At 53.8% G+C, this 26,996-nt stretch overlaps 1 protein-coding gene across 2 annotated transcripts in view; it reads left to right on the forward strand.

Annotated features, from left to right (window-relative positions):
• The first annotated feature begins 335 nt into the window (after positions 1 to 335).
• Positions 336 to 26,996, forward strand: part of LMTK2 (lemur tail kinase 2) — an 89,848-nt gene continuing 63,187 nt past the window's right edge. Inside the window, exon 1 of one of the 2 annotated variants that reach the window (XM_089320925.1) lies at positions 336 to 769. In XM_089320925.1, coding sequence (XP_089177051.1) covers positions 676 to 769 — 94 coding nt within the window. In that variant the 5' untranslated portion in view covers positions 336 to 675. Of the gene's footprint in view, positions 776 to 26,996 lie in introns of both variants that reach the window. The other variant, XM_051839024.3, reaches the window with a different exon arrangement.

A 26,996-nucleotide genomic window follows, 5' to 3' on the forward strand; every position in this document is an offset into this window, starting at 1 on the left:
CCAGGGAGAGGAATTCTGTTTGCTTGCTGGTTGGATGTGCAGGTCAACCTAAGGCTCTAGCAAGTAAAAGTGGCACAAGACAAAATAAAAGACATTTTTTCCATGCTATCGAATATGGAGAAAAAAATCAGGATGGATCACGCATGATCATATTTTCTTGTATTTTTAAATTTAAAATAGTCATGTGCATTACCTGCTGTCTACACACGCCTCTGTCTGCAGGGGTCGCACCTGAGACCACCTTGCCGCCTTCAGGATGATGGGCGGGGCTTCCAGGGGGGAATACGGACTGACCGTTGGCCGGCCGGGATGCCTATCACGGCGTCCCGCCCCCGCACTACGTCACATGACGCAGCCCATCATGGCGGCAGGATCGCGGCTGCCCGGGCCCGCGGCTCCGCAGGGCTGCTGCCGTTGCTGCTGTTGAGAGGCGGCGGCGGCGGCGGCGCAGGCGGGCGGGCGGGCGGGCGGGAAGGATGTTGTTTCTGCGGCCGGAGCGGCGGGTGCGGACCAGGAGCCGGGCTGAGGTTCGGCCGCAGCAGTGCGTGCTCCGAAGCAGCCGGCGCGGGTGCCGCTGAGGCGGCGTCGGGAGGCAGGACCGGCGGACGGACTGCCGGACGGACCCTGTGGAAGGCGACCCGCGCGCCGCGCCCGGGAGGCCGCGCGGTGGGCGCGATGCCGGGGCCTCCGCCGCTGCTGCTGCTGCTGCCGCCGCTGCTGCTCCTCCTGCTCGCCGGCGGTGGCGGAGCCGCGCCACTTCCGCAAACAGGTGCAGGTGAGCGGGCCCGCGGCGGCGGCGGCGGCGGGGACGCGGCGCGGGGTCGGAGGCCCCGGAGAGCGCGGGATTAGGGCGCTTGTCTGCCGCAGGGGCGTGGGGCTGGGGCTGGGGGGCGGGGGCGGGCGCGAGGCGGTGCTGCGGCGGGCGCGGGGGCGGGGACCCAGCCCTGCCCGGGTGGGCTGTGCGGCCGCGGGCCCCGGACCTGTTGCCCCGGAGGTCCTCCGCGTGGGTCGGTGGGTGGGTGGCGCGGTCCTGCTTCCCTTCCCGGACGTCACCTGCCTCGGGTGCGTCGCTCACCGGCTGTGATAAAGCCCCGCGGCTTCGCCTGCATCACCCTTGACCGTGCACAGGCCTCGGAGAGCTGTGCCGAGTTCGCTCCCTGCAACTTGTCCTGCAGTTCTGTATATTGATTTTAGAACGCCGTGCTTTTTATTCGGAACGAGTCCCTCGGGAGGAGCGGGGAGCAGCTATAAATATTACTGTTTTATTTTGACACACCAGCCTAAGGGTGATGGAGGTCCCTCCCCCGCTCCCCCGTTTTCTCCATATCGTTTTCTTTTGAGGTTTATTTTCCTAAATACAGCTTCAACCCAAGAAAGCTTCCCAAGTTGAGTCTTTTTTTTTTTTTAAAGGAAAAAAAATCTAGGCTAACTGGGCATTACGCTGCTTATCTTTGAAACGGGGCAGAGATTGAAATTCCATAAATTCATAGAATTTTATTGCTGGAAGAGACCTTAAAAAGAATGCATTCCAGGGTCTTCGCTTTGCAAGTTGAAGATACCGGGAACCCTTGGGGTCAGATGACCCACTCGGGGCGACCAGCTAAATTGTAGGCGGAGCTTGTAGTCTCCTGGTTGAGTGATGGTTTGCCTTCAAGTCTCGAAACTGGTTTTGAAATGCTTTTGAGGCCAAGAGTTATTTTAGAGTAGTTCTAATTGGGTGCAGAATGTGGGAGTATCTCCAATACACTTTTTTTTTTTTTTAAACAAATCTCCAGTGAGAGCCTGGTGTAATTATTTCCCGAGCTCCATTGAGTCCCCTTACCTGGCTGCCGATGCCTGAGATTTCGCTTAAGGTGAATTCTGTGTCCTGATGCGGGAGATAAGAAGAGTGGTTGCTGTTAGATGTGCCTAGGGAGCCCGGCTAAGAGCCCCAGAGAGACCTGTGAGGTTATGAACGATCGTGTGGAATGGTGGCGAGCTTGGCATTTCAGGCTGTCCATACTGATATTGAACGTCGGCACCGGAGGAGCGCAGTGGAGGAGGACTGTTTCTGTGGAGGGGATCTGAGAAGTTTCTAGATTGATGCACTTCTTTTGCCGTTTTATGGAGGCCTGGATTATCGACACTGCGTTTTTTTTGGGGTGTTGTCAATGAGGAAAATGAGCCCGCCAGTGACAGATCTTGCGTAAGTCGTGAGGAAATGTTTGCTAATTTGCAGCAGCTTCGAAGATTTCCCTTTCAAATGCTGATCCTCTGAGGGCAGGTGTGTGTGGTTAGACACGCGGCTCGGGAGTCACGGGTACCTGGGGGTAGATTCCAGTGGAGAAGGTGCACAGTTCTGGATTCAGGGTTTGTCTTTCCATCCAGAAGACAGGCTGAGGCCTGGTAACCGAGGTGGAGCTCAGACTGATCCAGGTACCTTCGACCAAGAAGAATAAAGAAGCTTTTATTCTAAGCTAATTAGTGAGCTCAGCAGTGAAGAGACAGGCGTCTTCTGTGAACAGATAGGAAATGATGAAGGTGCATTTGCACGTTGGCAGCATCACTGGAGCTCTGATGGTCCAGGGACCTGCACTCCACCCCAAGGCGGGGCTGGGCGTCTTCCGTAAGGACGGATCCCTGCCAGTCTTGCCTCCTTGCCCTTCGTCTGTGTACTGTTCACTCTGTTCAGAGGATGTTTTCTTACCAAAAATGGAGAAAAAAAAAAAAAAAAACAAAAAACCTTGAGTTTTATCCTTTGCCAGCCTATTTGCATGAAGAAACAAGGCAGTTGATTAAAGTGCAGCTTTGAAGTGGGAGTCCACTTATCCAGGGTGTCTCCACCACCCAGCGAGTGGAGCGAGGTGTGTGCACACGGAAGCGTCGTGGAGCCGAGCAGGCAGGGGCTGCCTTCTCCAGGTGGAACTTCACCCGGGGCCCCGTGGGCGCTGTGGGAGCAGAGCCCGTGACCGTCCCTCTCCGGGGCCGTTTTCCTTGTATTTCTGCAAGGGCCCTCGTTGCTATGGAGACAGAGACTTCCCCGGTCCTCCTAAGGGCGCTTATGTAAAAGGAGAAAGTCCACGGTTCCCACACACAGTTGGATCACCCCAGTGAGATGACAGCCCAGTCCCTTCCCCGGTCATTCTCGCCTGCAGGGACACCTCGGTGCCTGCTGGGAGAGCCTCCGGTCCGCTCACAAATCGGGACACGGAGTGGAGCCGGGTCTCGTAGGTGCCTCTGTGAACGCGCTCCTTACTGTGGTCGGGACCCTGGTTAGACCTGGTCGCCTGCCTCCATTGTTCTGCGATGTATGAGGTCCTGGAGCACAGAGGAGGCTTTTAGCAGCTCCAGCTAGAGTCCCCCACCGAAGGCAGGGAGACCGGTGGGACCTGGCTCCTGGTTCGGCGGCAACCCAGGAGACCCGGGCTCTCCTTTCAGGTCAAACACACTGCATCGCGAAAAGGAAGTGCTTTTCCGAGTGTGAATTTTTGTGATTGTTTTAACAGCTTCTGAGACGTAAGAATTATTTTCAGCAGGTTCTTTGACGATTTATGGCTGTACGGTTTGATTTAATTTAGTTGAAGGTTGGGATGGCTGTAATGGGCTTTTGTTTGATGCCAGTTTTGCTTTCACTAAATACGCTCATTTGCCCGGGAAGAGGAAGTCTGTCCAGTTTTGTAGCCCATTGGCGTTGAAGTTACCAGATCCCTACAGTTTCGCTGATACCAGTATGCGCTTCTCTTGGAATTTAGAGTCCTTGGGTCCTCCTCTCTGTCCCCTGTGGGCCGTGTCATTTAGATAAAGGGCAGGTGCAAGTAAGGAAAAAAAAAAAAGACACCATTGTAAGTAAGGGATGCTCAGAGCTCTGAAGGTCCTTGCAGATGGACGTGTAAGAAGAGTCCCCGCCTTTTTGTCCGCTTGAGAGTAAAACTCAGACCGATCACACCTGGGCTTGCGCATTTCACCTAGGGGGGAGATCTCCCCCTGCCGTGCCACGGCTTGCAGGCCTGGGCCGCCCGCTGGCCTCTGCTGGCTCCGTAGGCTGTGGCTGTCATCGGGCATGATGAGAGCCTGAAGAGGTGTTGGGAAGGTGGGGCCGGGTCGCTGTGCCCTGCCACTCGGCCACACAGGTTTCTTGCATTGCCTTAGATTTCACAGCGAGCTTGGCGGGTTACTGTGGAGTTGGCTAACGGTAGGTGGTGTGAGTGGCAGCCGCGTACCATGTACTGCTTAAGAATTTGCTGGGTTTAGGCTGGCGCCGCGGCTCACTAGGCTAATCCTCCGCCTAGCGGCGCCGGCACACCGGGTTCTAGTCCCGGTCGGGGCGCCGGATTCTGTCCCGGTTGCCCCTCTTCCAGGCCAGCTCTCTGCTGTGGCCAGGGAGTGCAGTGGAGGATGGCCCAGGTGCTTGGGCCCTGCACCCCATGGGAGACCAGGAGAAGCACCTGGCTCCTGCCATCGGATCAGTGCGGTGCGCCGGCCGCAGCACGCCGGCCATGGCGGCCATTGGAGGGTGAACCAACAGCAAAGGAAGACCTTTCTCTCTGTCTCTCTCTCTCTCACTGTCCACTCTGCCTGTCAAAAAAATAAAAAAATAAATTAAAAAAAAAGAATTTACTGGGTTTAAACAAACCCTTGTTGCTCAGAATAGCTTGTGGTGTGACGGGTGGTGTTCTGGCTCGTTTTGACATGATGGACAAGGGGCACTGATGGCCTGATACTCACCATCACTTCTCTGTGGCCCATAAGCGGGTTCTCTACCATGTGGACATTTGTGGGGTTGGGGACTCTGCGAGAATTTTAGGGCGATCTGGATTAGTCTCCTTTTATGTAACAAACCTGTTTTTAAACTCCAAGATGACTAAAGCTCTTGCGTGTGGAACAATTGCTGGTTTTAATTTATTTAAAGGAACCATGAGCAATCGTAAGCTTCCTGGATCGCAAACACAGTTGCGCATTTGGGTGAAGTGTCCCTGAAGGCTGCGACGAGACAAGCCTGGGGCCGGTAGACCCCCGTGGACAGTGGCGGCGGCTGAGACGAACGCGGCTGGTCTTTCTCCCTGCCCTCTCCCTTTTAAATAAAATCTAGCACCTTTGCAATGTACTAGCTATGTTTTCCTCGTAGATCTATTACAGAAAGGAGAAGCTGGACACACATTTCCTGTCTGGAATATAATGCTGCACTTGAGTTAGTTTTTTATTTAATTTAGAAAAGGTTTATTTATTTGAAAGGCAGAGTGAGAGGAGAAGGAGAGAGCAAGAGCGCGAGCCCTTCTGCCAGCTGGTTCACTCTCCAAGTGGCTGCAACAGCCAGGGCTGGGCCAGGCTGAAGCCAGCAGCCGGGAAATCCATCCAGGTCTCCCACGTGGGTGGCAGGGACCCGAGTACGTGGGCCACCACCATCATCTGCTTTCCCAGGTGCGTTCGTAGGAACCTGGGTATCAGAAGCAGAGCAGCTGGGACTGGAACTGGCACTCCGAGAGGGACGCCAGCATCTGCGCTGGGGCTGAGCCCACTGTGCCACAAAGCTGGCCCCTCAGCGTGGTTTTTAGGTTTGATTCCTGCCTTTGCTGTGAGTCTTCATCGGGAAGATACTGTTTCAGAAGAAGGCCAGGGAAATAAGATAAAGTCAGCGTGTGTGCAAAATACTGACGCGCTTCAGAGTGGCGGCAGATGGCTTGTTGGTCAGGCCTTGGCCCTGCAGTTGTTTGCTGTGAAAACCAAGCGTATCAGAAAAATAGCCTCGGCATTTAAGAAACAGTTATTTTTTTTAAAATTGTAAAGCGTATCATGGCACAGCATTTCCAAAGCCCATATGATTTAGAGATTCAGAAGTCCCAGGGGCCCAAAACCACAGCATAAGTGCCCATCCTTCTCCCTGTCCCTCTTGGTCTCGGCCATTTCTCCTCCCCAGCTGCAAGAGTGACCCATACTCTTGCCCTCCTGAGCGAGCATGAGCACGGCAGACGTTACCTGTTGGTGGATGGTTTGGCAGGTACCGCATTTTAGAGTGTGGGCTTATTTTTCTGTTTTGAGTCTTAAGTTCCTGTCCCCTCAAGTAGATGTGCCGGAACCCTGTGCTATGGCTAACCTGGTCCCTGGCTCCCCGCATCTGATTCCAGCTCATCAAGGGTGGTCATGGCCCCCAGGTGTCTGTTCCTGCTGCCACTCCCTACCTTTATGGCACTTTCTTAAGGACTAAATTGATCTGCTTACAGTTTGCAAAACATTGTGTGCAGGCCCCCACTTTTCATCTCTCTGTACATTCTCCCTATTACAGCAGCCTCTCTTTTAGGGGGGTGGGGGAGGTGTGTTTTCCATCTGCTGGTTCACTCTCCAGATGGCTGTGTTAGAGTCTGAAAAAGCCCACCGCCTGAGGAACGACTCCAAGGGACTTTTCTCTCATGCAACCAGCAAAGGGTTAAAGATTTATTGATTATCCAGCATGCTGGGGCTGTCTGATCATACATGAACAGAGCAGCCCCGAATAACCAAAGGTTAGGGTTTATAAAGGCAAAAACCGCAAAACCGGGAAGGGGGGGATACATGGTTGCTATGCACGGTTGCTATACACAGTTGCTAAAATCAAAAGAGAGTACATAAAATCAAAAGAGAGTATATGGTTACTGGGGTCAACATAACCTAAAACCTAAGTGAAATTAATATTTATCATAATCTTGACAATACCAGTTACAATCTTACAATTAGCAATTAGGACTTGACATTAATGTAAGACACAGACAAATCACATCTTTATTATTAGCCCAGGTAACCCAGGTGCAACCTTTCTACTTTTAAGCTTGAGCAGTCATGCTAGGGGGTTTTTGTGCATTGCCAAGGGTGATGTAGTGCACTGCTATTGTCCGACTATTTGAGATCAGAGTTTCAGACCAGAGTCTCACAGTGGGGGGGTGCTTTCCCAGAATGCAGTCTCAAGTGCTCCAAAATGGAGTCCCTACTGCCAAGGTGCTACTCTGTCTTATTTTTTACAGCTGTACCTGGAAGGTTTAAACCTGTAAGCTTAAGCTTAACTTTTTACACCTGCACATATACAATTTTAACTCTTCAGCTGCAACAGCTGCATCTGGGCCAATCTGAAGCCAGGAGCTTCTTCTGGGTTTCCCACGCGGGTGCAGGGGTCTAAGGACTTGAGCCGTCTTCCACTGCTTTCCCAGGCCACAGCAGAGAGCTGGATTGGAAGTGGAACTGCTGGGCCTCAAACCAGTGCCCATATGGGATGCTGGCACTGCAGGCAGCAGCTTTACCCACTACGCCACAGTTTTAGCACCTTGCTCTCTCTTTTTAATAAGATTTATTTGAAAGGCAGAACATGGAGGACACGTACCAATTGATCGATCCATCTTCCATTTTCCTGGCTGCAACAGTCAGGTCTGTGTCAGACCATAGCTGGGAGTCAGGAACTCCATTCTGGTCTCCCACATGAATAGCAGGGACCCAAGTACTTGCATCATCTTTCAATGCCTTGTTAGGTGCATTAGCAGGAAGCTGGATCGGAAATAGGGCAGCCAGGACTTGAACTAGCATTCTGATATGGGATGTTGACATCATAAGCAGTGGATTAATCTGTTGTGCTGTAACACTGGCCCCACTCTGTTTTTAAAAATGGTCACTTATTTTTATCTGTTTGAAAGGCAGACAAACAAATGGACACACACACACACACCCCTTCCATCTGCTGGTCTACTCCCTAAATGCCCGCAAGAGCCAGGCCTGCGCCAGGCCCAGAGCCAGGAGCTCCATCCAGATCTCCCACGTGGGTGGCAGGGGCCCCAGCACTTGGGCCGTCATCTCTGGCTCCCAGGATGCGTTAACACGAGCTGGATCAGAAGCAGAGCTGCCAGGACTGGAACCAGCACCCCGATGTCGGATGCGGCATTCCAGGTGGTGGCTGAACCCCTGTGCTGTCGCATTGCTTCCCTCCCGCTGGGCTCCCTGTCCTGGCCCAGGCCCTGGAGGTGGCTGCCCCTCACAGGCTCTAGAGCACTTACCTGTGGAACAGGGTGTTCCCTGGGCTGTGGAACTTGGGTTTTCGTTTATTCTCATGTCGTCATTTTAAAAGCGTGACTTGTGTGACTTTGACATAAAGAATACAGTGGAACACTAACACCATTTTTATGGGTTATAAATAAGTAAATTACAAGAAAGTTGCGGATAGACTGTGTGTTCCAAAGGTTTGGATTCATCGTGCTTGACCTCTCATGCGTACTTGGCAAGCAGCACTCCTCACCATTGTTTCTTTCTTTTTTTTTTTTTTTATTATTTTTTATTTTTATTTTTTGACAGGCAGAGTGGACAGTGAGAGAGAGAGACAGAGAGAAAGGTCTTCCTTTGCCGTTGGTTCACCCTCCAATGGCCGCCGCGGCCGGCGCACCGCGCTGATCCGATGGCAGGAGCCAGGAGCCAGGTGCTTTTCCTGGTCTCCCATGGGGTGCAGGGCCCAAGCACCTGGGCCATCCTCCACTGCACTCCCTGGCCACAGCAGAGAGCTGGCCTGGAAGAGGGGCAACCGGGACAGAATCCGGCGCCCCGACCGGGACTAGAACCCGGTGTGCCGGCGCCACTAGGTGGAGGATTAGCTTAGTGAGCCGCGGCGCCGGCCACTCACCATTGTTTCTTGACGTGCGCTCTCTGCACCAGGACCGCAAGGACTGTGCCTCATGGCCTTGGTATTTTTAGTGTCTGGTGCTGGTGTGAAAGGTTGTAGACGCTCATCCAGAGGGTGTAAGTGAGGGTGATGGAGATGGTGTGGGAGAGCAAAGTTCAACAAAACGTCACACCCGTGTGTGGGGGAGGGGATGGGGGGAGGGCACGAGTTAGAGCCTCTTGTTCTCCTCAGACTCCACTTTCCATCCAGCCACCGGCCTTCCCCTGGAACAAGGCAGTTTGCAGGATTTACAACCAGGTAATACGGGCCGGCGCTGTGGCGTAGCAGGGAAAGCTGCTGCCTGCAGTGCTGGCATCCCATATGGGTGCCGGATTGAGTCCCGGCTGCCCCACTTCTGATCCAGCTCTCTGCTGTGGCCTGGGAAAGCAGTGGAAGATGGCCCAGGTCCTTGGGCCCCTGCACCTGCGTGGGAGACCCAGAGGAAGCTCCTGGCTCCTGGCTTTGGATCAGCACAGCTCTGGCCGTTCTGGCCAATTGGGGAGTGAACCATCGGACGGAAGTCCTCTCTCTCTCTCCCCGCCTCTCCTTCTCTCTCTGTGTAACTCTGACTTTCAACTAAATAAATACATCTTTAAAAAAGAAAACCAGATGCTCACCTTTTCCTCTGGGCAGGTTGTGGACTCACACACAAGTTGCAGAGGTGGAGCGGGGAGTTCCTGTGCAGCTGGCTCCAGTTCTCCATGTTAACATTCATGTGAGTGCCGTGCGCAGGCCACGCCTGAGAAGCCTGCGTGCGTCCCCAGCTCACACGCTTGTGTCGTTCAGAGCCCCTCGGCGTCTCCAGTGCCGCTGTCCTCTTCCAGGGAGCGCGTGATGTTAGTTGTCGGCGTCTCCTTCAGCACCTCCGATCTCCTCCTCTTTGATCCCCCTGACGGTTTTGGGGTGCTCGGGTCAGGAGTTCACAGACTGACCCTCAGCGAGGGTTTTCTCACGATTGGACGATGGCATGGGCTTGGGGAGGAAGACCTTCACGTGCCTTCCATTGTGGCGTGGCTCTTGGGCACCTGACGGAGGGCACGTTGAGGGGCTTTCTGCTGCTCCTCCATACAGGGCGTTGGCAGGGTCTGCTCCTGGGGGTGCCGAGTGACGCTCCCCTCCTTCAGGGGCGGTGTCTGTCGAGGTCATGCGGAGTTCTTCAGCAGGGCGATTTGCCTCTGCCACTGACGTCTGAATTGCTGTTGTGTGCATGCGTGGAGTCCTAGGCTGTGGGTCGCAGTCCAACATCATGTTATCTATCTTGTGGTTCAGATTATCCCAGCTTTGGCCATTCCGAGCTCTTCGGTTGGCTCCATGTGTCCTGATGACTTACCCTCCACCCCGACCCCGTCACACTTCCTAACTTTCTGGCATTCTCATCTTGAATGCTCCCTGCCTCAGCCCTAGAATCACGCATTTCTCCTGGGAGCCCTGGTTCTCTTATTGAAGAATGATCCTGCAAACGAAGCCGGAGTTGCTTGGGGTTCCTGGGACATTTTTGCAACAAGACTTTTTTTTTTTATTTTTTATTAAGATTTATTTATTTGAAAGAGTTACAGAGAGAGGTCGAGACAGAGAGAGAGGTCTTCCATCCACTGATTCACTCCCCAGTTGGCCGCAATGGCTGATCCAAAGCCAGGAGCCAGAAGTCTCTTCCAGGTCTCCCATGTGGGTGCAGGGGCCCAAGCACTTGGGCCATCTTCTGCTTTCCCAGTCCATAGCAGAGGGCTGGGTTGGAAGAGGAGCAGCCGGGACTAGAACCGGTGCCCATATGGGATGCCAGCACCCCAAGCCAGGGCGTTAACCCGCTGCACCATAGCACCGACCCTGCGACAAGACTTTTGATCTCCTTGCTACATCTGGTATTTGGTGTTGGGGCTGTGATTTTGGAGGGACAGGGACTTCTTTGAGACGGATGAGCTACAAAGACGCTGCCCGTGTTTCTCCCTGCCACCCAGGCCGTGTGACACCTCCACGAGTATTCCAGCGGCCATTTCTGTGGTGCTGATCGTGTCACAGTGGTGCTGGGAGCGTCTTATTTCTCTTTTTAGAGCTTTGGGTGTCTGGAGGATGGGCTTGATTTGCTGTCTCCGGGAGCAGCCTTGTGAGATGTGAGGATTATTTTAGGAGCTCTTTCCACACTGGAAATGGTTGAAAGGGATTGTAGACAACTCAGATTGGCCGAGGTTCAGATAAAATGTCCTCCGTGGGTCCCTGGGAGAGCTTGGGGACTTGGGGTGTGTTCTCATCTGTCTGCTGATGCCGCCTGCGGAATTTCGTGTATGCACAGGCGTGAATACTACAGCTCCCCTGCCCCAGCAGCCACCATTTTTTAAATTCCTGATCCATCTTGTTTCACCTGCACCCTTCCCACTGTTTTGATGTAAATTCCAGCCGGGGATCAGTTCAGCTGGGAGTGCTTCGGGAGAATGTAAGGATGTCTGTGTAAAACAGAATTGCTGTCACCAGGGTCGCGTAGGCCTCTGTAGAAAGGCAGGCTCGTCCCCTCTGTGGGTTCTGGAGGTGGCCCTGAAATCTGCATTTGTAGTGCAGTGCAGATGCCAACCCCCTCCCCTCATCACACATGTTTCAGCTTCTGTTAGATGCAGACCTGGAAAAGAACATCTTAAAGGAACGATAACAGCTGAGGCCTGAGGAGAGCCCCCGTCCTGAGCACCACCAGTGAGTGTGGTGCTGAGGGCTTTCCTGCACGCGGGCAGAGGCTGTGGACCCCCGCGGGAGGTGTGCCTTGAACCGCAGCTCCTTCTCTGGGGCTTGGTATAAGCAGTAGCCTCTTTACCTGTTATAAATAACCCGTGTGAACAGTCAGTCAGACTGTGAGCTGGGAGGCTGACACGTGCCAGCGCTGACTGAGAGCCTCGTGGCGTGGATGTGCCAGGCGGCAGCCCACTGCAGCCTGAGTCATGACTAGCTGGAGCAGGTGCAGTGCACGGGTGCTCCCAGGCCCCCTGGGAGACGTGCGTGCCGATTCCTGACCGGGGCAGCGCCTTGCAGGGTTTTTCCTCCCAGTGTGATCTCGTGTTATTAGCTTCTTGCTTTCAAAGAGCATTTATTTTTCTAAGCTTATTCATTGGGCTATTGCCTAGTAGGTGTAGACCAGTTTATATTTTTCAGTAGGTTTTATTTTTTAAGCTTTATTGGGTGTATTAATATATACAAAATATTCTTACGATGAGCAAGAAAGAGAACTGTCTCGACGCAGCTGCATTATAAAACTTGTGTAAGCAGTGAGTTTAAGAATATCATAGACTCTTCTTTTTTGGTAACATATGCCTTGGATAGGAGAAAAAGATTTTTTTGTAAGCTTCTATGAATTAAAAAAAAAAAAGATTGGCTAATTTATTTGGCAGGCAGCAGCATTACAGAGACAGGAGAGAGAGATATGGATCTTCCATCTGCTGGTTCACTCCTTAGATGGTCACAGTAACTGGGGCAAGGCCAGGAGCCAAGAATTTCATCTGGGTCTCCTATGTGGACACAAGGGCCCCAACACTTTGGCCATCTTCTGCTGATTTCCCATTAGCGGGGAGCTGGATAGGAAGTGAAACAGCTGGGATAGAACTGGTGCCCCTGTGGGATGCCATTGGCACAGGTGTTCGCTTAACCTGCTGCCACAGCACTTGTCCTGCGATAGTGATTTTTGAAAGAGAAATTGCCATTATTTAAAAGTGAAACCATTGTAATTTAAAATTTTTTTAAAGATTTATTTATTGGGGCTGGCGCCATGGCTCACATGGTTAATCCTCCGCCTGCGGCGCTGGCATCCCATATAGGCGCCAGGTTCTAGTCCCGGTTGCTCCTCTTCCAGTCCAGCTCTCTGCTGTGGCCTGGGAGGGCAGTGAAGGATGGCCAGGTGCTTGGGCCCCTGCACCCGCTTGGGAGACCTGGAGGAAGCACCTGGCTCCTGGCTTCGGATCGGCGCAGCATGCCGGCCTTGCGGCCATTTGGGGAGTGAACCAAGGGAAGGAAGACCTTTCTCTCTCTCTCACTCTCACTCTCACTCTCACTCTCACTCTCACACTCACACTCACTAACTCTGCCTGTCAAATAAAAAAAAAAAAAAGATTATTTATTTGAAAGTCAGAGGTTACAAAGAGAGAGGAGAGGCAGAGAGAAAGAGAGGTCTTCCATCCGATGGTTCACTCCCCAATTGGCTGCAATGGCAGGAACTGTGCCAATCTGAAGCCAGGAGCCAGGATCTTCTTCCAGGTCTCCCATGCGGGTGCAGGGGCTCAAGGACTTGGGCCGTCTTCTACTGCTTTCCCAGGCCATAGCAGAGAGCTGGATCGGAAGTGGAGCGGCCGGGTCTGGAACTAGCACCCATATGGGATGCTGGCGCTTCAGGCCAGGGCACTAACCCCCTGTGCCACAACGCTGGCCCCCATTGTAATTTAAATTTAAAAGGGTCATCCTAACCCATGTGTTTGTTGTACCACACAAGTGAAATATGCTGGCCAAGGCTACAGTTGCAACCTTTAATGATAGGAAGTAGCTCTCTCTAAGACATCTCAGACCTGGAAGAGAGGAGGATGTGCTGGCAACCACCATGTGCATTTAAAATCCCCTTTGAACCAGCTAGCAGTTCTGCAATCTTGTAGTTTCAGGTTTTTCTGCCAAAACCAAAGTGTTGTGATCTGTTGTGGCCTCTCAGATTAGCTGCTGAACTTGAAGTCTGTTTCACCCTGCAAATTCTTCCAGTATCCTAGGTTCCTTTGAGAAGGGAAAAATTCCTCTTACTGTTCCGGCCTGGTGGTTGGCATCTGGACTGGGGTTCTCGCTGGAGCAGACCAGGGTGCTGCGGCCACAGGCCCGCCTGCTGCGGAGCAAGGCCCCTCTTGCCTCTCCCCTGAGACTGTTACTAAAATGCAATGCTCAGACGCCCACTGCCTGTGAGACACCAACAGACAGCACACTTACCAGGATAGTCCCCCAGAGCACAGGCACAGGACCGCGGCAGCTGGCATCTGGAACCTGCAGTTCAGCTGTGTTTTCTTTAGTGAAAGTAAAAGTCACTTTAATAAAAGACCTGATCATTGAGGCTGACCTTGTGGGTGCTGGGAGGAATCCTCCATGGAACTAGAGAGCCCGGGGAAGTGAAGTCGGGATTCAGTCCTGCAGCGCCAGCCCAAGGCAGATGGAGTCCTGGAGAGGGACCCGGTGCCCAGCTGCCCTGCCCTGCAGGGAGAGGGCGCCTGGGAGTGTCAGGTGCATCCGCCTGACCCTTCCCTTCTCCTCCCTGCATTTGCTTCTCCTTAACTGTTGGAAACCATGTAGCATAAAATCAGTTCCAAGGAAACCACAATGTGAGCTTCCATTACAAGGCTCAAAAAACAAAACAAACAAACAAAAAAACCAAACAAAACCACAAAGCCATTGTTCTTTTAATTTGTAAGAACAACTGTTGAGTTTCTGAGTCCTGTGAAATAAAGCCATACCATTGATTTGGAGGTGATAGAAATATTTCTGACTTCCAAGAGATGTAATCACGAACTCCTGAATGTTCGTTTGTGAACAGAGAAGATGTTGAAACACCACTGTGATGGACGTGCCTGTCAGGAAGCGCGTGCTGGCTGGTGCGCTCCTGGCAGTATCTGCACACGTGTGCCCCCGGTTCACGGGCGTGCCTTTTAAAAAGCAAGTGGAGCAGGGCACCAGTGCAGATGTCGCTGTCCGCCTGGGTCTGTGCCCCCGCCCCTCCTCCCTCAGCTCCAGCTCCCTTCCTGGCCCCTCCAGCCACCAAACCCCCCACCCCCACCCCCCACGCCACCTCCTGTTTGCTCCTGTGTCCCTTCCCTCGCGGTGTGCAGTGGGAAGCCATTCAGCGTATGTGCTTTCCCCACACGGCTTGTCCTGTTCTTGAGTGTCTTAGTGAATGATCTGGAGTCGTCCCCAGGGTTCTGGTGACTGTGAATCCGTTTCCCTCCACAGCCCCATTTAAACCGTGCTCCTCTGCCTGCTGTGCAGAGCCGTCTGCCCTTCCTGCTGGGCTCTGTCGCTTTCGCTCGAGTGTTGTCCCCTGCCTCCTTGGTCCTCTCTTCTTTCTCCTCCCTGCCACCCTCATGTCTGTTTTGTAAGTTACAGTATTTGTCACACAGTGTATGTAAGTCATTTACAGAGCTGAACAGTTTTTAGGGTCTTCTAGTAAAACCAGTGAGCCTAGGCCTCATGGTTGTCCCCCCCCCCCCCCCCAGCCCCATCCATGCAGGCAACGTCCTGTGGCCGTTTCAGTCATGTTGCTACTGGCAGATTGCCAGGGGCTTCCCTATCCCTAGTCTTTGACCACTATTAGATACGGAATTGCTATGAGGAAGAGACTTCTCACATCCACACACAGGCTTTTTTTTTTTTTTTTTTTAAAGATTTATTTAATTGTTTGAGAGGCAAAGTTACGACAGAGGTCTTCCATCTCTTGGTTCACTTCCCAAATGGCCACCATGGCTGGAGCTGGGCTGATCTGAAGCCAGGAGCCAGGAGCCCCATGGGTTCAGGGGTCCAAGCATTGGCCCATCTCACACTGCTTTCCCAGGCACAGTAGCAGGGAGCTGAATCAGAAAACTGGCACCCATATGGGGTGCCGGCACTGCAGGCAGAGGCTTAACTCACTATGCCACAGCGCCAGCCGCATGCAGTCTTTTAACATAGGTACTCAAGCTTCTTGAATGAATCTCTTATTTTTTATGGCTGCAGGTGTCATGCATAGCTAGTACCGTGGTGTTTATGATGATTGTGTTTCTGGAGCATCTTGTGTTCCCTCTGGCTGCTGCTGTTTAGTGCTGGTGTCCGTATCGCTGGTTCCTCCCTGCTCCTCAGTGGGAACTAAATCCCTGTTAGTGTTGACCCGTCTGGCCTGGGACCCTCTGCCCTGGCCTGGGCTTGTGAGGGTCTCTCTGGCTGCTGTTGAGAGGTCTGAAGCCCTGTGGTGTCTTTTCCTGGGAAGCCTCTCTCCTCCTGCTTGGGACCTTTGGAGACTTCCCCGATCTCTGTTCTCTGCAGTCGTAAAGCTGTGTACTGGGGTGGGTCTCTCTAGCAGGCCCTCTGGAGTTGGACAGTCGTCTGCTTAGATATGGAAAATGTCACACACGTACACGCACGCTTTTGGGGCAGCATTCCCTCCCCTTGCTTTTCTTCTTTCCATCTAACATTTCTGTCAGTTGAATGTGGATTTCTTGGAGTAAATTTCACTTTTACTTGTGTTGGTCTCCTCCTGGATGACAGTGAGTATTATCTGTGTGTATGTGTTCTCCTGGGTGACAGTATTGGTCCGTGTGTTTCTGTTCTCCTGGGTGACAGTGTCAGTCTGTGTGTCTCTGCTCTGCTGGTGACAGTGAGTATTGGTGTGTGCGTCTCTGCTCCCCTGGGTGACAGTGTTGGTCCGTGTGTCTCTGTTCTCCTGGGTGACAGTGTTGGTCCGTGTGTCTCTGTTCTCCTGGGGGACAGTGTTGGTCCGTGTGTCTCTGTTCTCCTGGGGGACAGTGTTGGTCTGTGTGTGTCTGTTCTCCTGGGTGACAGTATTGGTCTGTGTGTCTCTGTTCTCCTGGGTGACAGTGTTGGTCCATGTGTCTCTGTTCTGGGTGACAGTGAGTATTGGTCTGTGTGTGTCTGTTCTCCTGGGTGACAGTGTTGGTCTGTGTGTCTCTGTTCTGGGTGACAGTGAGTATTGGTCCGTGTATCTCTGTTCTCCTGAGTGACAGTAAGTATTGGTCGTGTGTTTCTGATCTCCTGGGTGATAGTGTTGGTCTGTGTGTCTCTGTTCTCCTGGGTGATAGTGAGTATTGGTCCATGTGTCTCTGCTGTCCCGGGTGACAGTGTTGGTCCATGTCTCTGCTCCCCTGGGTGACAGTGTTGGTCCGTGCATCTCTGTTCTCCTGGGTGACAGTGAGTATTGGTCCGTGCGTGTCTGTTCTCCTGGGTGACAGTGAGTATTGATCCGTGTGTCTCTGTTCTCCTGGGTGACAGTGAGTATTGGTCCGTGTGTCTCTGTTCTGGGTGACAGTGAGTATTGGTCCATGTGTCTCTGTTCTGGGTGACAGTGAGTATTGGTCTGTGTGTCTCTGCTCCCCTGGGTGACAGTGTTGGTCCGTGTGTCTCTGTTCTCCTGGGGGACAGTGTTGGTCCGTGTGTCTCTGTTCTCCTGGGGGACAGTGTTGGTCCGTGTGTCTGTTCTCCTGGGTGACAGATTCCCAAGGCTTCCCTGTCTCCTACTTTTTAAATAGTGTCTGTCTTCCCATGAGTGTCATATCTCTTATTTCTGAAAATAGTAGTTACGGGTTTTTTCTTTTTAAAAACTCAGCATCATCCTTTCCTTCAAGTTCCTTTTTGTCTGTGTTAGTCACTGTGTATTTTTTTTTAAGGATTTATTCATTCATTTGAAAGAGTTACATTACAGAGAGGCAGAGGCAGAGAGAGAGAGAGAGGTAGTCTTCCATTTGCTGGTTCACTCCCCAAATGACTGCAACATCTGGAGCTGGGCTGATCCAAAGCCAGGAGCTTCTTCAGGGTCTCCCCCTGAGTACAGGGGCCCAAGGACTTGGGCCACCTTCTGCTGTTTTCCCACGCCGTAGCAGAGAGCTGGATGGGAAGTGGAGTAGCTGGGACTTGCAATGGCGCCCACGTGGGACGCTGGCACTGCAGCTGGAGGCTTTACCCGCTGTGCCACAGTGCTGGCCCCACTGGTTTTTTTTTATATATATATAATTTTTTTTTTTTTTTGACAGGCAGAGTGGACAGTGAGAGAGAGACAGAGAGAAAGGTCTTCCTTTTTGCCGTTGGTTCACCCTCCAATGGCCACCGCAGCTGGCGCGCTGCTGCAGGCGCACTGCGCTGATTCAAAGCCAGGAGCCAGGTGCCTCTCCTGGTCTCCCATGGGGTGCAGGGCCCAAGGACTTGGGCCATCCTCCACTGCACTCCCGGGCCGCAGCAGAGAGCTGGCCTGGAAGAGGGGCAACCGGGACAGAATCCGGCGCCCTGACCGGGACTAGAACCCGGTGTGCCAGCGCCGCAGGCGGAGGACCAGCCTATTGAGCTGCGGCGCCGGCCGCCCCACTGTTTTTAATGTGAATTATTGCAACCTAATAGAATGTGTTCCCTGGTGAGTTCCTAAAAAACCAGCCATCTCTCCCATCCGCACCCCTGCTTTGTTTCTGCATTGCTTTTGCCATCTGAGCTACCATGTACTTTTTTGTACTTGCTTTTCTTTTCTTTCTTTCTTTTTTTTAGACAGGCAGAGTTAGTGAGAGAGAGAGAGACAGAATGAAAAGTCTTCCTTTTTTCCGTTGTTTCACCCCCCAAGTGGCCGCTACAGCTGGTGCACTGCGCTGATCCGAAGGCAGGAGCCAGGTGCCTCTCCTGGTCTCCCATGGGGGTGCAGGGCCCAAGGACCTGGGACCTCCTCCACTGCACTCCCGGGCCACAGCAGAGAGCTGGACTGGAAGAGGAGCAACCAGGACAGAATCTGGTGCCCCAACCGGGACTAGAATCTGGTGCGCCGGTGCCACAGGCGGAGGATTAGCCTAGTGAGCCGTGGCGCTGGCCTGTACTTGCTTTTCGTCTGTCGTCTTGGGTGACAGTTTAAGCGGTGAACGCAGGGACTTTTCTCATGTCTGGGTTCCCAGAACCCACAGCAGTGCCTGTGCCATAAGAGATGCTTTGTTAGTCTTTGTTGAGTGGGGCTTGCTGATGGGTGGGCTTCCCAGTAGGATGACTGAGCAGCCGTCTGAAAGAGACGCCCTCCCCCATAGTCCTCCTAATACCTGTGAGTGTTTTGTTTCGGACTTGACACCCAAGTATCCGGAAGCACCTAATTACATCGAAGTCCGTTGTCTTTGGTTTTATATTTTTGGTGATACAATGTCGGCATAGGTTGGAGCATTACCAGATGGGAAAACCCGCGTGATCTTGCTTTACATGCCATAGGCCCCTGTCGGGGGCAGTGCATTGGCACTTCCTGACCTGCAAAGATGGCACTTAAAAAATGCAGCTTTGCTGGGGAGGAGTTTGAATGCACACCGAAGGAGACAGAAGAGCTTCAGGAGCACTCTCCACCAGCCCATCCCCCGTCCCACCCGTCCCTCCCGCCACACTGCCACCTGCTGCTGCCCCCACACCACCACCTACCTCCTTGCTGAAGACAGAACTTGGAGGGACACGTTGCCTAACAACACGTCCCAGTTATGTTCCCCAGAATTTAAGTCGGACTTCAGGAGCTGAGAACTTAGACTCTGTCAGGTGTTGGAGGAGAGCTTTAAGGAGAAGACAGAGCATGCTTCTCCAGGCTCCTGGGTGTCTGCCCCCTTGGGGAGCCTGGGGCCCACATCTCAGGCCTCTGCCGCCTCTTGGCTGTGCCTCTCCACAGGCACGGGCCGAGGGTTGTGGCTCTTGTGCTGCATGGGAGCCTGCAGGTTTCTACAGATCGCAGTAGGCAGTTGTGTGGAAAACCAGACTGTCTTTCCCCCAGACATTAGCATCCCCCGTCGACCAGGTGTGGAGCCAGAGCCCTGGGAGAATGGACTCTGAGTCTTGGCGCCTGGGACCAGAGACTGCTGCCCCCGAGCTGACTTCATGCACTGTGGGGGCGCAGCGGGTCTGTGCCATCTGCCTGGTTAAGTCTCACAGATACCTGTCCCGTGGCTTCCTGGAGTGCCCGATGATGTAGGCCGGCCTGACGTGTGCTTGGCCACGCTGTGCCGCCATGGAGAGCTCCTCTGGGTGGTCTGCATTCTGGATAGCATCCCTAAAACTGGAGTGAAATGGGCCGGCGCCGCGGCTCACTTGGCTAATCCTCCGCCTGAGGTGCCGGCATCCCGGGTTCTAGTCCCGGTTGGGGCACCGGATTCTGTCCCGGTTGCCCCTCTTCCAGGCCAGCTCTCTGCTGTGGCCCAGGAGTGCAGTGGAGGATGGCCCAAGTGCTTGGGCCCTGCACCCGCATGGGAGACCAGGAGAAGCACCTGGCTCCTGGCTTTGGATAGGTGCAGCGCTGGCCGTAGTGGCTATTAGGGGAGTGAGCCAACGGAAGGAAGACCTTTCTTTCTGTCTCTCTCTCTGTCTATAACTCTCTCTCTGTCTCTCTCTCACTGTCTAACTCTGCCTGGCAAAAAATAAAAAATAAATAAATAAAAAATTGGAGTGAAATGGTCCCTTGCTAACAGATTTTAATAGAAAAAGGTGAGAGAAACCAGCAGTTTCATATAAAATGATCTCATTCACAAGTATTCAGTCAGCACTCAAATTATGTGACCTTCCTGTAAGTGTGAGGGAGCACTTGGGTTGGCTGGCCTCGGCAGTCCCTTTGAGCCTGAGGTCAGCACCCTGGGCGGTTGCTGTCCAGGCTGAGGGGTCTTTGTGGACTCTGATTCATCGGCTATGTCCTCAGCAAGCTGCCTGCTGCCCTGTGTGGCTGAGTATATGTAGTGCTGTGCTTCACTTCCTCTTTTCCTAATACTGGGATACATCAGGGAGACTCTGGATTATTCAGTGTTGTTATAAATAGGTGCATTGCTGCATTAGGACAAGGGACACATGTAGTGACTTAAGATGGCTTTGTAGTTTGGAGGTGTCACATGAGAACGTGTGGTCTGTACTGGCTGGCCGAGTATCCTCCCCGCCCCACCCCGCCCCCAGTGCAGCGATTCATTTTGCTAAGCCGCTGGGCTGCAGAGCTGCTTGTCAGGGTGCTGGAAGAGGGAGGTGAGCTTACTGGTCCTCACCTGCTTTAAAAACAAAAACCAAATCAGTGTGCAGTGTGTAGGGGTTAAGACCCCACTCGAGCATCTTGACGCACTTGCGTCTGAGTCCTGGCTCGGCTTCTCCTGATGCACACCGAGGAGGCAGCAGGTGATGGTGCAGGTGGTTGGGTTTCTGTCCGATGGAGTTCTTGCCTCCTGAGGTGGGCCTGGCCCAGCCCAAGCTGTCGTGGGCGTTTGAAGGGGTGAACAAGAGGACGGGAGATCTCCGTCTCTCTGCCTTTCGAGTCGGTGTGTGTCTTAGAGCTTGGCTTGGTATCAGGACCAGATCAGAAGGTTGCTAGTTCTTAGCTTCCCTCAGTTGCACTGGGTGTCCTTTGTTCGTCTGCCTGGTCTCCGGCAGGCACATGGTTCACGTGGTTCTCTCCTGTGACAGACAGGTGAGCTGTGCAGGTGCCACAGCCTCTTATGCACAATAGTGATCATGGTAGCTCTTCCTCTCCCCCGGCCCTGGTGTCTGTCCTGGGAGGGAAGTCCTGGTGTTGTCATGGGGGACACTGCACCTAAACTAAGGAATTTTCCCGGAACTTCATGAGAGTCATGCTCCCGTTCCCAGCCCAGCTGTGACGTAGGCAGAGGTGGGGCTTTTAGTTAGGTGAGTAAGTAGAAATGAGGCCCGTGTCCTCGTAGGCGGGAATGTTCGGACACACAGGAAAGACGTGTGAGGACGTAGAAGTGTGCAGGTCAAGGAGAAACCAGGCTTGCTGGCACCATGATCTCCAGACCGTGAGAAAAGGAATTGTTCTCGCTGAAACCGCTAGTGTGGTGCTTTGTTTTGGCCGCCCTGGTGCAGGCGTACCGTGCTCAGATTAAACAGAGGCGCACCTCAGAAGGCAGCCATTGGGATGCCCCCTTTCTTCCTTTGTCTTTTTTTTTTTTTTTTTTTTTTTTTTTTTTTTGACAGGCAGAGTGGATAGTGAGAGAGAGAGAGACAGAGAGAAAGGTCTTCCTTTTGCTGTTGGTTCACCCTCCAATGGCCGCTGTGGCCGGCGCACCACCGCGCTGATCTGATGGCAGGAGCCAGGTGCTTATCCTGGTCTCCCATGGGGTGCAGGGCCCAAGCACCTGGGCCATCCTCCACTGCACTCCCAGGCCACAGCAGAGAGCTGGCCTGGAAGAGGGGCAACCGGGACAGAATCCGGTGCCCCGACCGGGACTAGAACCCGGTGTGCCGGCGCCGCAAGGTGGAGGATTAGCCTAGTGAGCCGCGGCGCCAACCCCTTTCTTCCTTTGACTGTCAGGGTGGAAGCAAGCCCAGGGGCTTGGCCCGCCAGAGAAGCCCACTCCCGTGCTGGGCTTTTGCAGAGAAGAGAGCCTAGGAGTCCTCCTTTGCCAGCGCTGAGTGGAGCTGCTCTGATGGCCCCCAGCGGCAGGACGTAGGACGTGATGTTGGGGGAGTCTAAAGAAAACCCAAGGGTTACACTGTGGAACAGGAATTGTCAGAGACCTGAGGAGCAAGTGAGCCTGAGCCCACGCCGCCGACCTGAGCTGGAGGAGCCGCTGTTCCTGTCCTGGTGGAGCAGATTCCGGAACCAAGTGGATTCGCTCCAGATTTCTCCCTCTCTCGTTCACACCCCTTAGCTGCTGTCTCTGTCACATTTTTCTCCTTGCTTCCCTCCTCACCCCTGTGTATGCTTCTGACTGAAGGCCAGTCCCTGAGCAAGCTCAGCGGAGAGTCGCTGGTGGGTCACGCGTGCTTGGTCCCTGCCTTGTTAGCTTGTGGACCAGTGGGGAAGGCATGTGGGCACTTAAGACGGGCTGATCAGTCCTGTGATGGAGAAATTCAGGGTAACTGGGGCAAAGGCAGAGACTCCAGTTTCCACGTTGGGGTCTGACTGGTAGGGGTGAGGGGTGTGTGTGTCAAGAGTTTCCTGATGGGGAGTGCACAGAACAAGGACAGAAGACCTGCCTGGGGCTGAAGGACAGTCATTGTCGCTCCTGGCGGGAGGCAGCTGGGGAGAGCGCGGAGAGCAGAGGTTGGGGCAGCCGAAGAAGGCCACCGCCAGCCTTGGTAAGGAGCGCGGGCCCAGGCCTGAGACGGGGGAGCCCCTGCTGTGCAGCTGGGGTCATTTGAGAGGATGCAGCACTTCCCCTTGGTCCCCAGCCACCTGCTTTCCCCCAGTGGTGATACTTCACCGTGGTCCCCCCCCCCCCTTGAACGTATACCCTGGGGGTAGGTTGAATTGTGTCTCCTCAAAATTCACATGAAGTCCTAACCCCCAGAGGCTCAGAACTGGACCTGGTTTGGAGGTAGGATCTCTCTGGAGGTTGCCAGGTTAGAATGAGGTCGTTAGGGTGGTCCCCCATCTGGAGTGGCCAGCGTTCTTACAAGAAGGGGAAATGTGGGTGCGGACGTCGAAGGGAGGTGATGTGAAGAGTCGTGGGGAAAAGTCGGCCATCTCCCAGAAGCACGGAGAGGGGCCTGAGCAAACCCTCCTCACAGTCCTGCCGACACCTTCGTCTCGGGTTGCGGCCTCCAGAACTGTGAGGGAGTAGATTGTCCCAGATACCCGGCCGCTGTCGCTCTCGCTGGGTTGGAAACTGCTACTTACTTAACAAACAGAAACCTCGGGCCTGTGCAGGACTAGGCGGATGCTCTGAGGAACCCTGCACACCTTTGTGTCTTCCACCCACCCCTGCCCACCCCTCGGATTCCAGACATTGTTACATAGGCCACTATCTGTCTCAGAGATAAGGACCACGTTACCATTGTCCGGCTATGGAGAGATGGACCATTCTTCCTTAATGTGGTCACTTATTCAGTATTCCATTTCCACTTGTCTCAGTGATGTCATGCTTTTTAAAAATAGTGTGAATCATGGTTTAAATAAAACTCATACATCATCTTCTCCCTGTCCCCCCCCTCTCCCTCCCCTTCCCTGTCTGTCTGCTCTCCCCCCGCCCTGTTTCCTGCCCGAGCGTGTCTCATGGCCTGTACTGCACGAACACTGGGTCCTCTGCAGTGTTCTTTGTCTGCTCGAGCAGTGCCGGCTCACCGGAGGTGGGGTGGGTTTCCGTCGGGGGACACGGGATGTCTTTCTTTTCTCCTGTATTGGCTATTGCTGTAACTTCACATGGCATGAGATATTCCTCGGGGTTTCTTGTTCTCAAACAGTTATTAAAAAATATCAGTGCTGGCCGGCGCCGTGGCTCACTAGGCTAATCCTCCACCTGTGGCGCCGGCACCTGGAGTTCTAGTCCCGGTCGGGGTGCCGGATTCTGTCCCGGTTGCCCCTCTTCCAGACCAGCTCTCTGCTGTGGCCCGGGAGTGCAGTGGAGGATGGCCCAAGTGCTTGGGCCCTGCACCCCATGGGAGACCAGGAGAGGCACCTGGCTTCTGACTTCGGATCAGCACGGTGCGCCGGCCGCAGCGCACCAGCTGCAGCGGCCATTGGAGGGTGAACCAACGGAAAGGAAGACATCTCTCTCTCTCTCTCTCTCTCTCTCTCTCTCTCTCCACTCTGCCTGTTAAAAAAAAAAAAATCAGTGCTTAGGGGGCCGGCGCCGTGGCTCACTTGGTTAATCCTCCGCCTGCGGTGCTGGCACCCCATATGAGTGCTGGGTTCTAGTCCTGGTTGCTCCTTTTCCAGTCCAGCTCTCTGCTGTGGTCCAGGAAGGCAGTGGAGGATGGCCCAAGTGCTTGGGCTCCTGCACCCGCATGGGAGACCAGGAGGAAGCACCTGGCTCCTGGCTTCGGATTGGTGCAGCGTACCGGCCGTGCCGGCCATTTGGGGAATGAACCAACGGTTCACTTTCTGTTGGTTCACTTTCTCAGGGTTCACTTTCTCTCAGTCTCTCTCACTGTCTATAACTCTACCTGTCAAATAAAAAAATATATATCAGTGCTTAGCTATTGTTAACTTGCACTGACTGTGGGCAGGGCCTTACCCACAAGCTGTGGTTTCCCCATCCCTAGCGGAGGCCGTCCCCAGGAGGACGACTGCTCAGACCACAGAGACCAAAGTTCAGTGTTGCAAAACGGCCGCTTGTTTTCTCAAGTGAATAAGCAGCCCTCCTGCCCGAGGCTGGGGCCTTTGGTAATCGGCTCCTGTGAAAAGAAACCGGGGCTCCCAGGGAAGAGACTGGTGGGGGAGGTAGGAAGAAGAGCCTGTGGTGGTCTGCTGAGGGGCACCCTGGGAAACGGGGGCCCGAGGGCAGCCTCTTCAGAGTCCTGCTGGCCACACGCAGGACAGCATGAGCACAGTCGGAATGACGCGAACACACCGAGACACAGCTGGCAGCGCATGCCGGAGTTCAGGGTGATCCCACAGACGCCAACAGCAGCACTCCTGGCTGCCAGCGGCCAGAGAGTGCTCATTTCAAAACATCCGTAACAAACAGTTTAAACATGCAGCCAGCCTGCCCTGCCCTGGGCTTGCACCGCCGGATAAACCGAGCGGTCGATGTGAGGGAATTCCTCTTTATGACAGTGCAGCCGGGACTCGCTGAAGCAGGGATGACTACACGAAACGTTAGCGTGTTGTAATCCCGTCTCTTTACCTGTGGACCTTCGAGAAACTTCAGTGTAGCCCCCAGATGGAAACACAGGCAGCACCTCTGCTGATATTACAGAGGTGTCGGAGTGCCGGGTGGGGGTCAGGTCCCTGGGCTGCGTTTCTGGTGGTTGGATTAATAGCTGGTGCTCCCGCCTCGCTCTGAGTCATCACCGAGAATCTGCCGGCCCCAAATTACCTGTCTCTGAGACAGATAATACGTACCTACCTCTTGGAGTTTCTCAACTCTTCTGCTTATTAAATCAAGTGCTAGATAGCTATTAAAATGCTTTGAATCTGTTAAATGAGCACTCAGTGAGTGTGCTGTAGAGATGCCAGGTATTTTTTAATCAGTATCTTGGGCAGCCTGCCGAGTGGCCCCGGCTTCTCATTATCCTCGTAGGCTTGTAATCGGTGACGCTGCCTACACTCCTGGTGTCTTCCTCCGGTGGGTGCTCGAGACCACTGGGCCGAGGATGCTGGAGGGAAGCTGCCCCTCCTCCGCGCAGGTTGTGGAGGGCCCTGAGCCCCGGGGGTTTTAGATGTGGTTTCTGGCCTCCAGACTCTGCTTCCTCTCTGTGGTCTGTGCTAGCCCCGCCCCACCTCCCAGCCGAGATCTGCCTTCCTCCTTCTACGCAGTGTTTGCCTCCTTGGTGTAAAGCGTCTTCGGGTGCCCAGTGCACTGGGTTGTGTACTCGTGGCTGCCCCAGATCGCGCGGGTAGTGATCTGTGGGGGCGTCTGTGCGGGCCGGTCAGACGCAGAGGCCCGGGAGCTGGTGGCCTCAGCGCTCACAGCAGGAGTCCACACGGTGCCTGGGGCAGGCTGAGTGTGGGTATCTCCTTGTTCCCAGCGTGGGGTGGACTTCCACGCCTGCCTGGTGACTCACTGAAGACCTGCCCGGGTTGTGAATCGATTGCTGGGCTGACTCCAGGCCATCCTGGTCCAGTTTTGCAGTCGATGAGCAGTGTCAGAGGCTGAAAGCTAAGGGTGAGGCGAGAGGAGGAAGCCGCTTGATCCCAGCTCTGTGGGTCTGGGGGAGAGCCCCGGAGGTCTGAGCCGCCTCTCCCAGAGGGAGGCCTTGGTCAGTGTTGAGAGTTAGCGATGTTGAGGCAGCAGTGGGGGGACCCAGAGGGGAGTTGAGCTTGTGCTCAGAGCACTGGGCTGGAGCTGGCCCTGTGACGTTCACGCCAGGGGCGCTTCCGTTTCTGCATCGGTGATGTGGAGCTGGTCCTGTTAGCTCAGCTCATGAGGAGCAACTGGAATGATAGTTATTCATGAAATCTCAGATAAGACTGGCCGCAGGTGGGCCCTTATCCCCTCTCCATTGGGAAGGAATGCTGCCAGTTAAGCTAACTGGGTCTCAGATGTGGGGCGCACCTGGAGTTCAGGGGAGTGAAAATGCAGTGGACACACTGTGGTAGAGTCAGCACAGCCGAGTGTGTGAGAGTGCTCTGCTGTCACTGCGTGTTCGGGCAGGGGGAGCACAGGTGGTTTTCACGCAAGTTGGGGGTGGGGCACAGTAACTGGGATTAAATACCCCTGAGAGCCGCTGGCCTCACTTGGTGAGGTAGAAAAATGTTTCAGGTTTGGGGACTCACATTCAACATCTGCTCGCTCACTCGCTCTCTATTTTTTTGTCTTTTTAAAAACAGCCTTTTAAATACATGAAAATCTGGGGCCGGCTCTGTGGCACAGTGGGTTAAGCTGCCTCCCACAGGGCCGGCATCCCATATGGGTGAAGGTTTGAGTCCCGGATGCTCCGTTTTTGATCCAGCTCCCTGCTAATGTGAGTGGGAAAGCAGTGGAAGATGGCCCAAATTCTTGAGCCTCTGCACCCATATGGGAGAGCCAGAAGAAGCTCCAGGCTTTAGCTTGGCCCAGCCTCAGCTACTGTGGCCATTTGGGGAGTCAACCAGAAAGTGGGAGATCTCTTTCCTTCTCCTTCTCTCTTTAACTCTGTGTTTCAAATAAATAAATCTTTTTTTAAAAATTTTTAATTTATTTTTTATTTTTTTGACAGGCAGAGTGGACAGTGAGAGAGACAGACAGAAAGGTCTTCCTTTTGCCTTTGGTTCACCCTCCAATGGCTGCCGCGGCCGGCA

This window comes from Oryctolagus cuniculus, chromosome 19 (genome assembly GCF_051225735.1).
Source record: "Oryctolagus cuniculus isolate XC-2025 breed Fujian yellow rabbit chromosome 19, ASM5122573v1, whole genome shotgun sequence".
NCBI lineage: Eukaryota > Metazoa > Chordata > Mammalia > Lagomorpha > Leporidae > Oryctolagus > Oryctolagus cuniculus.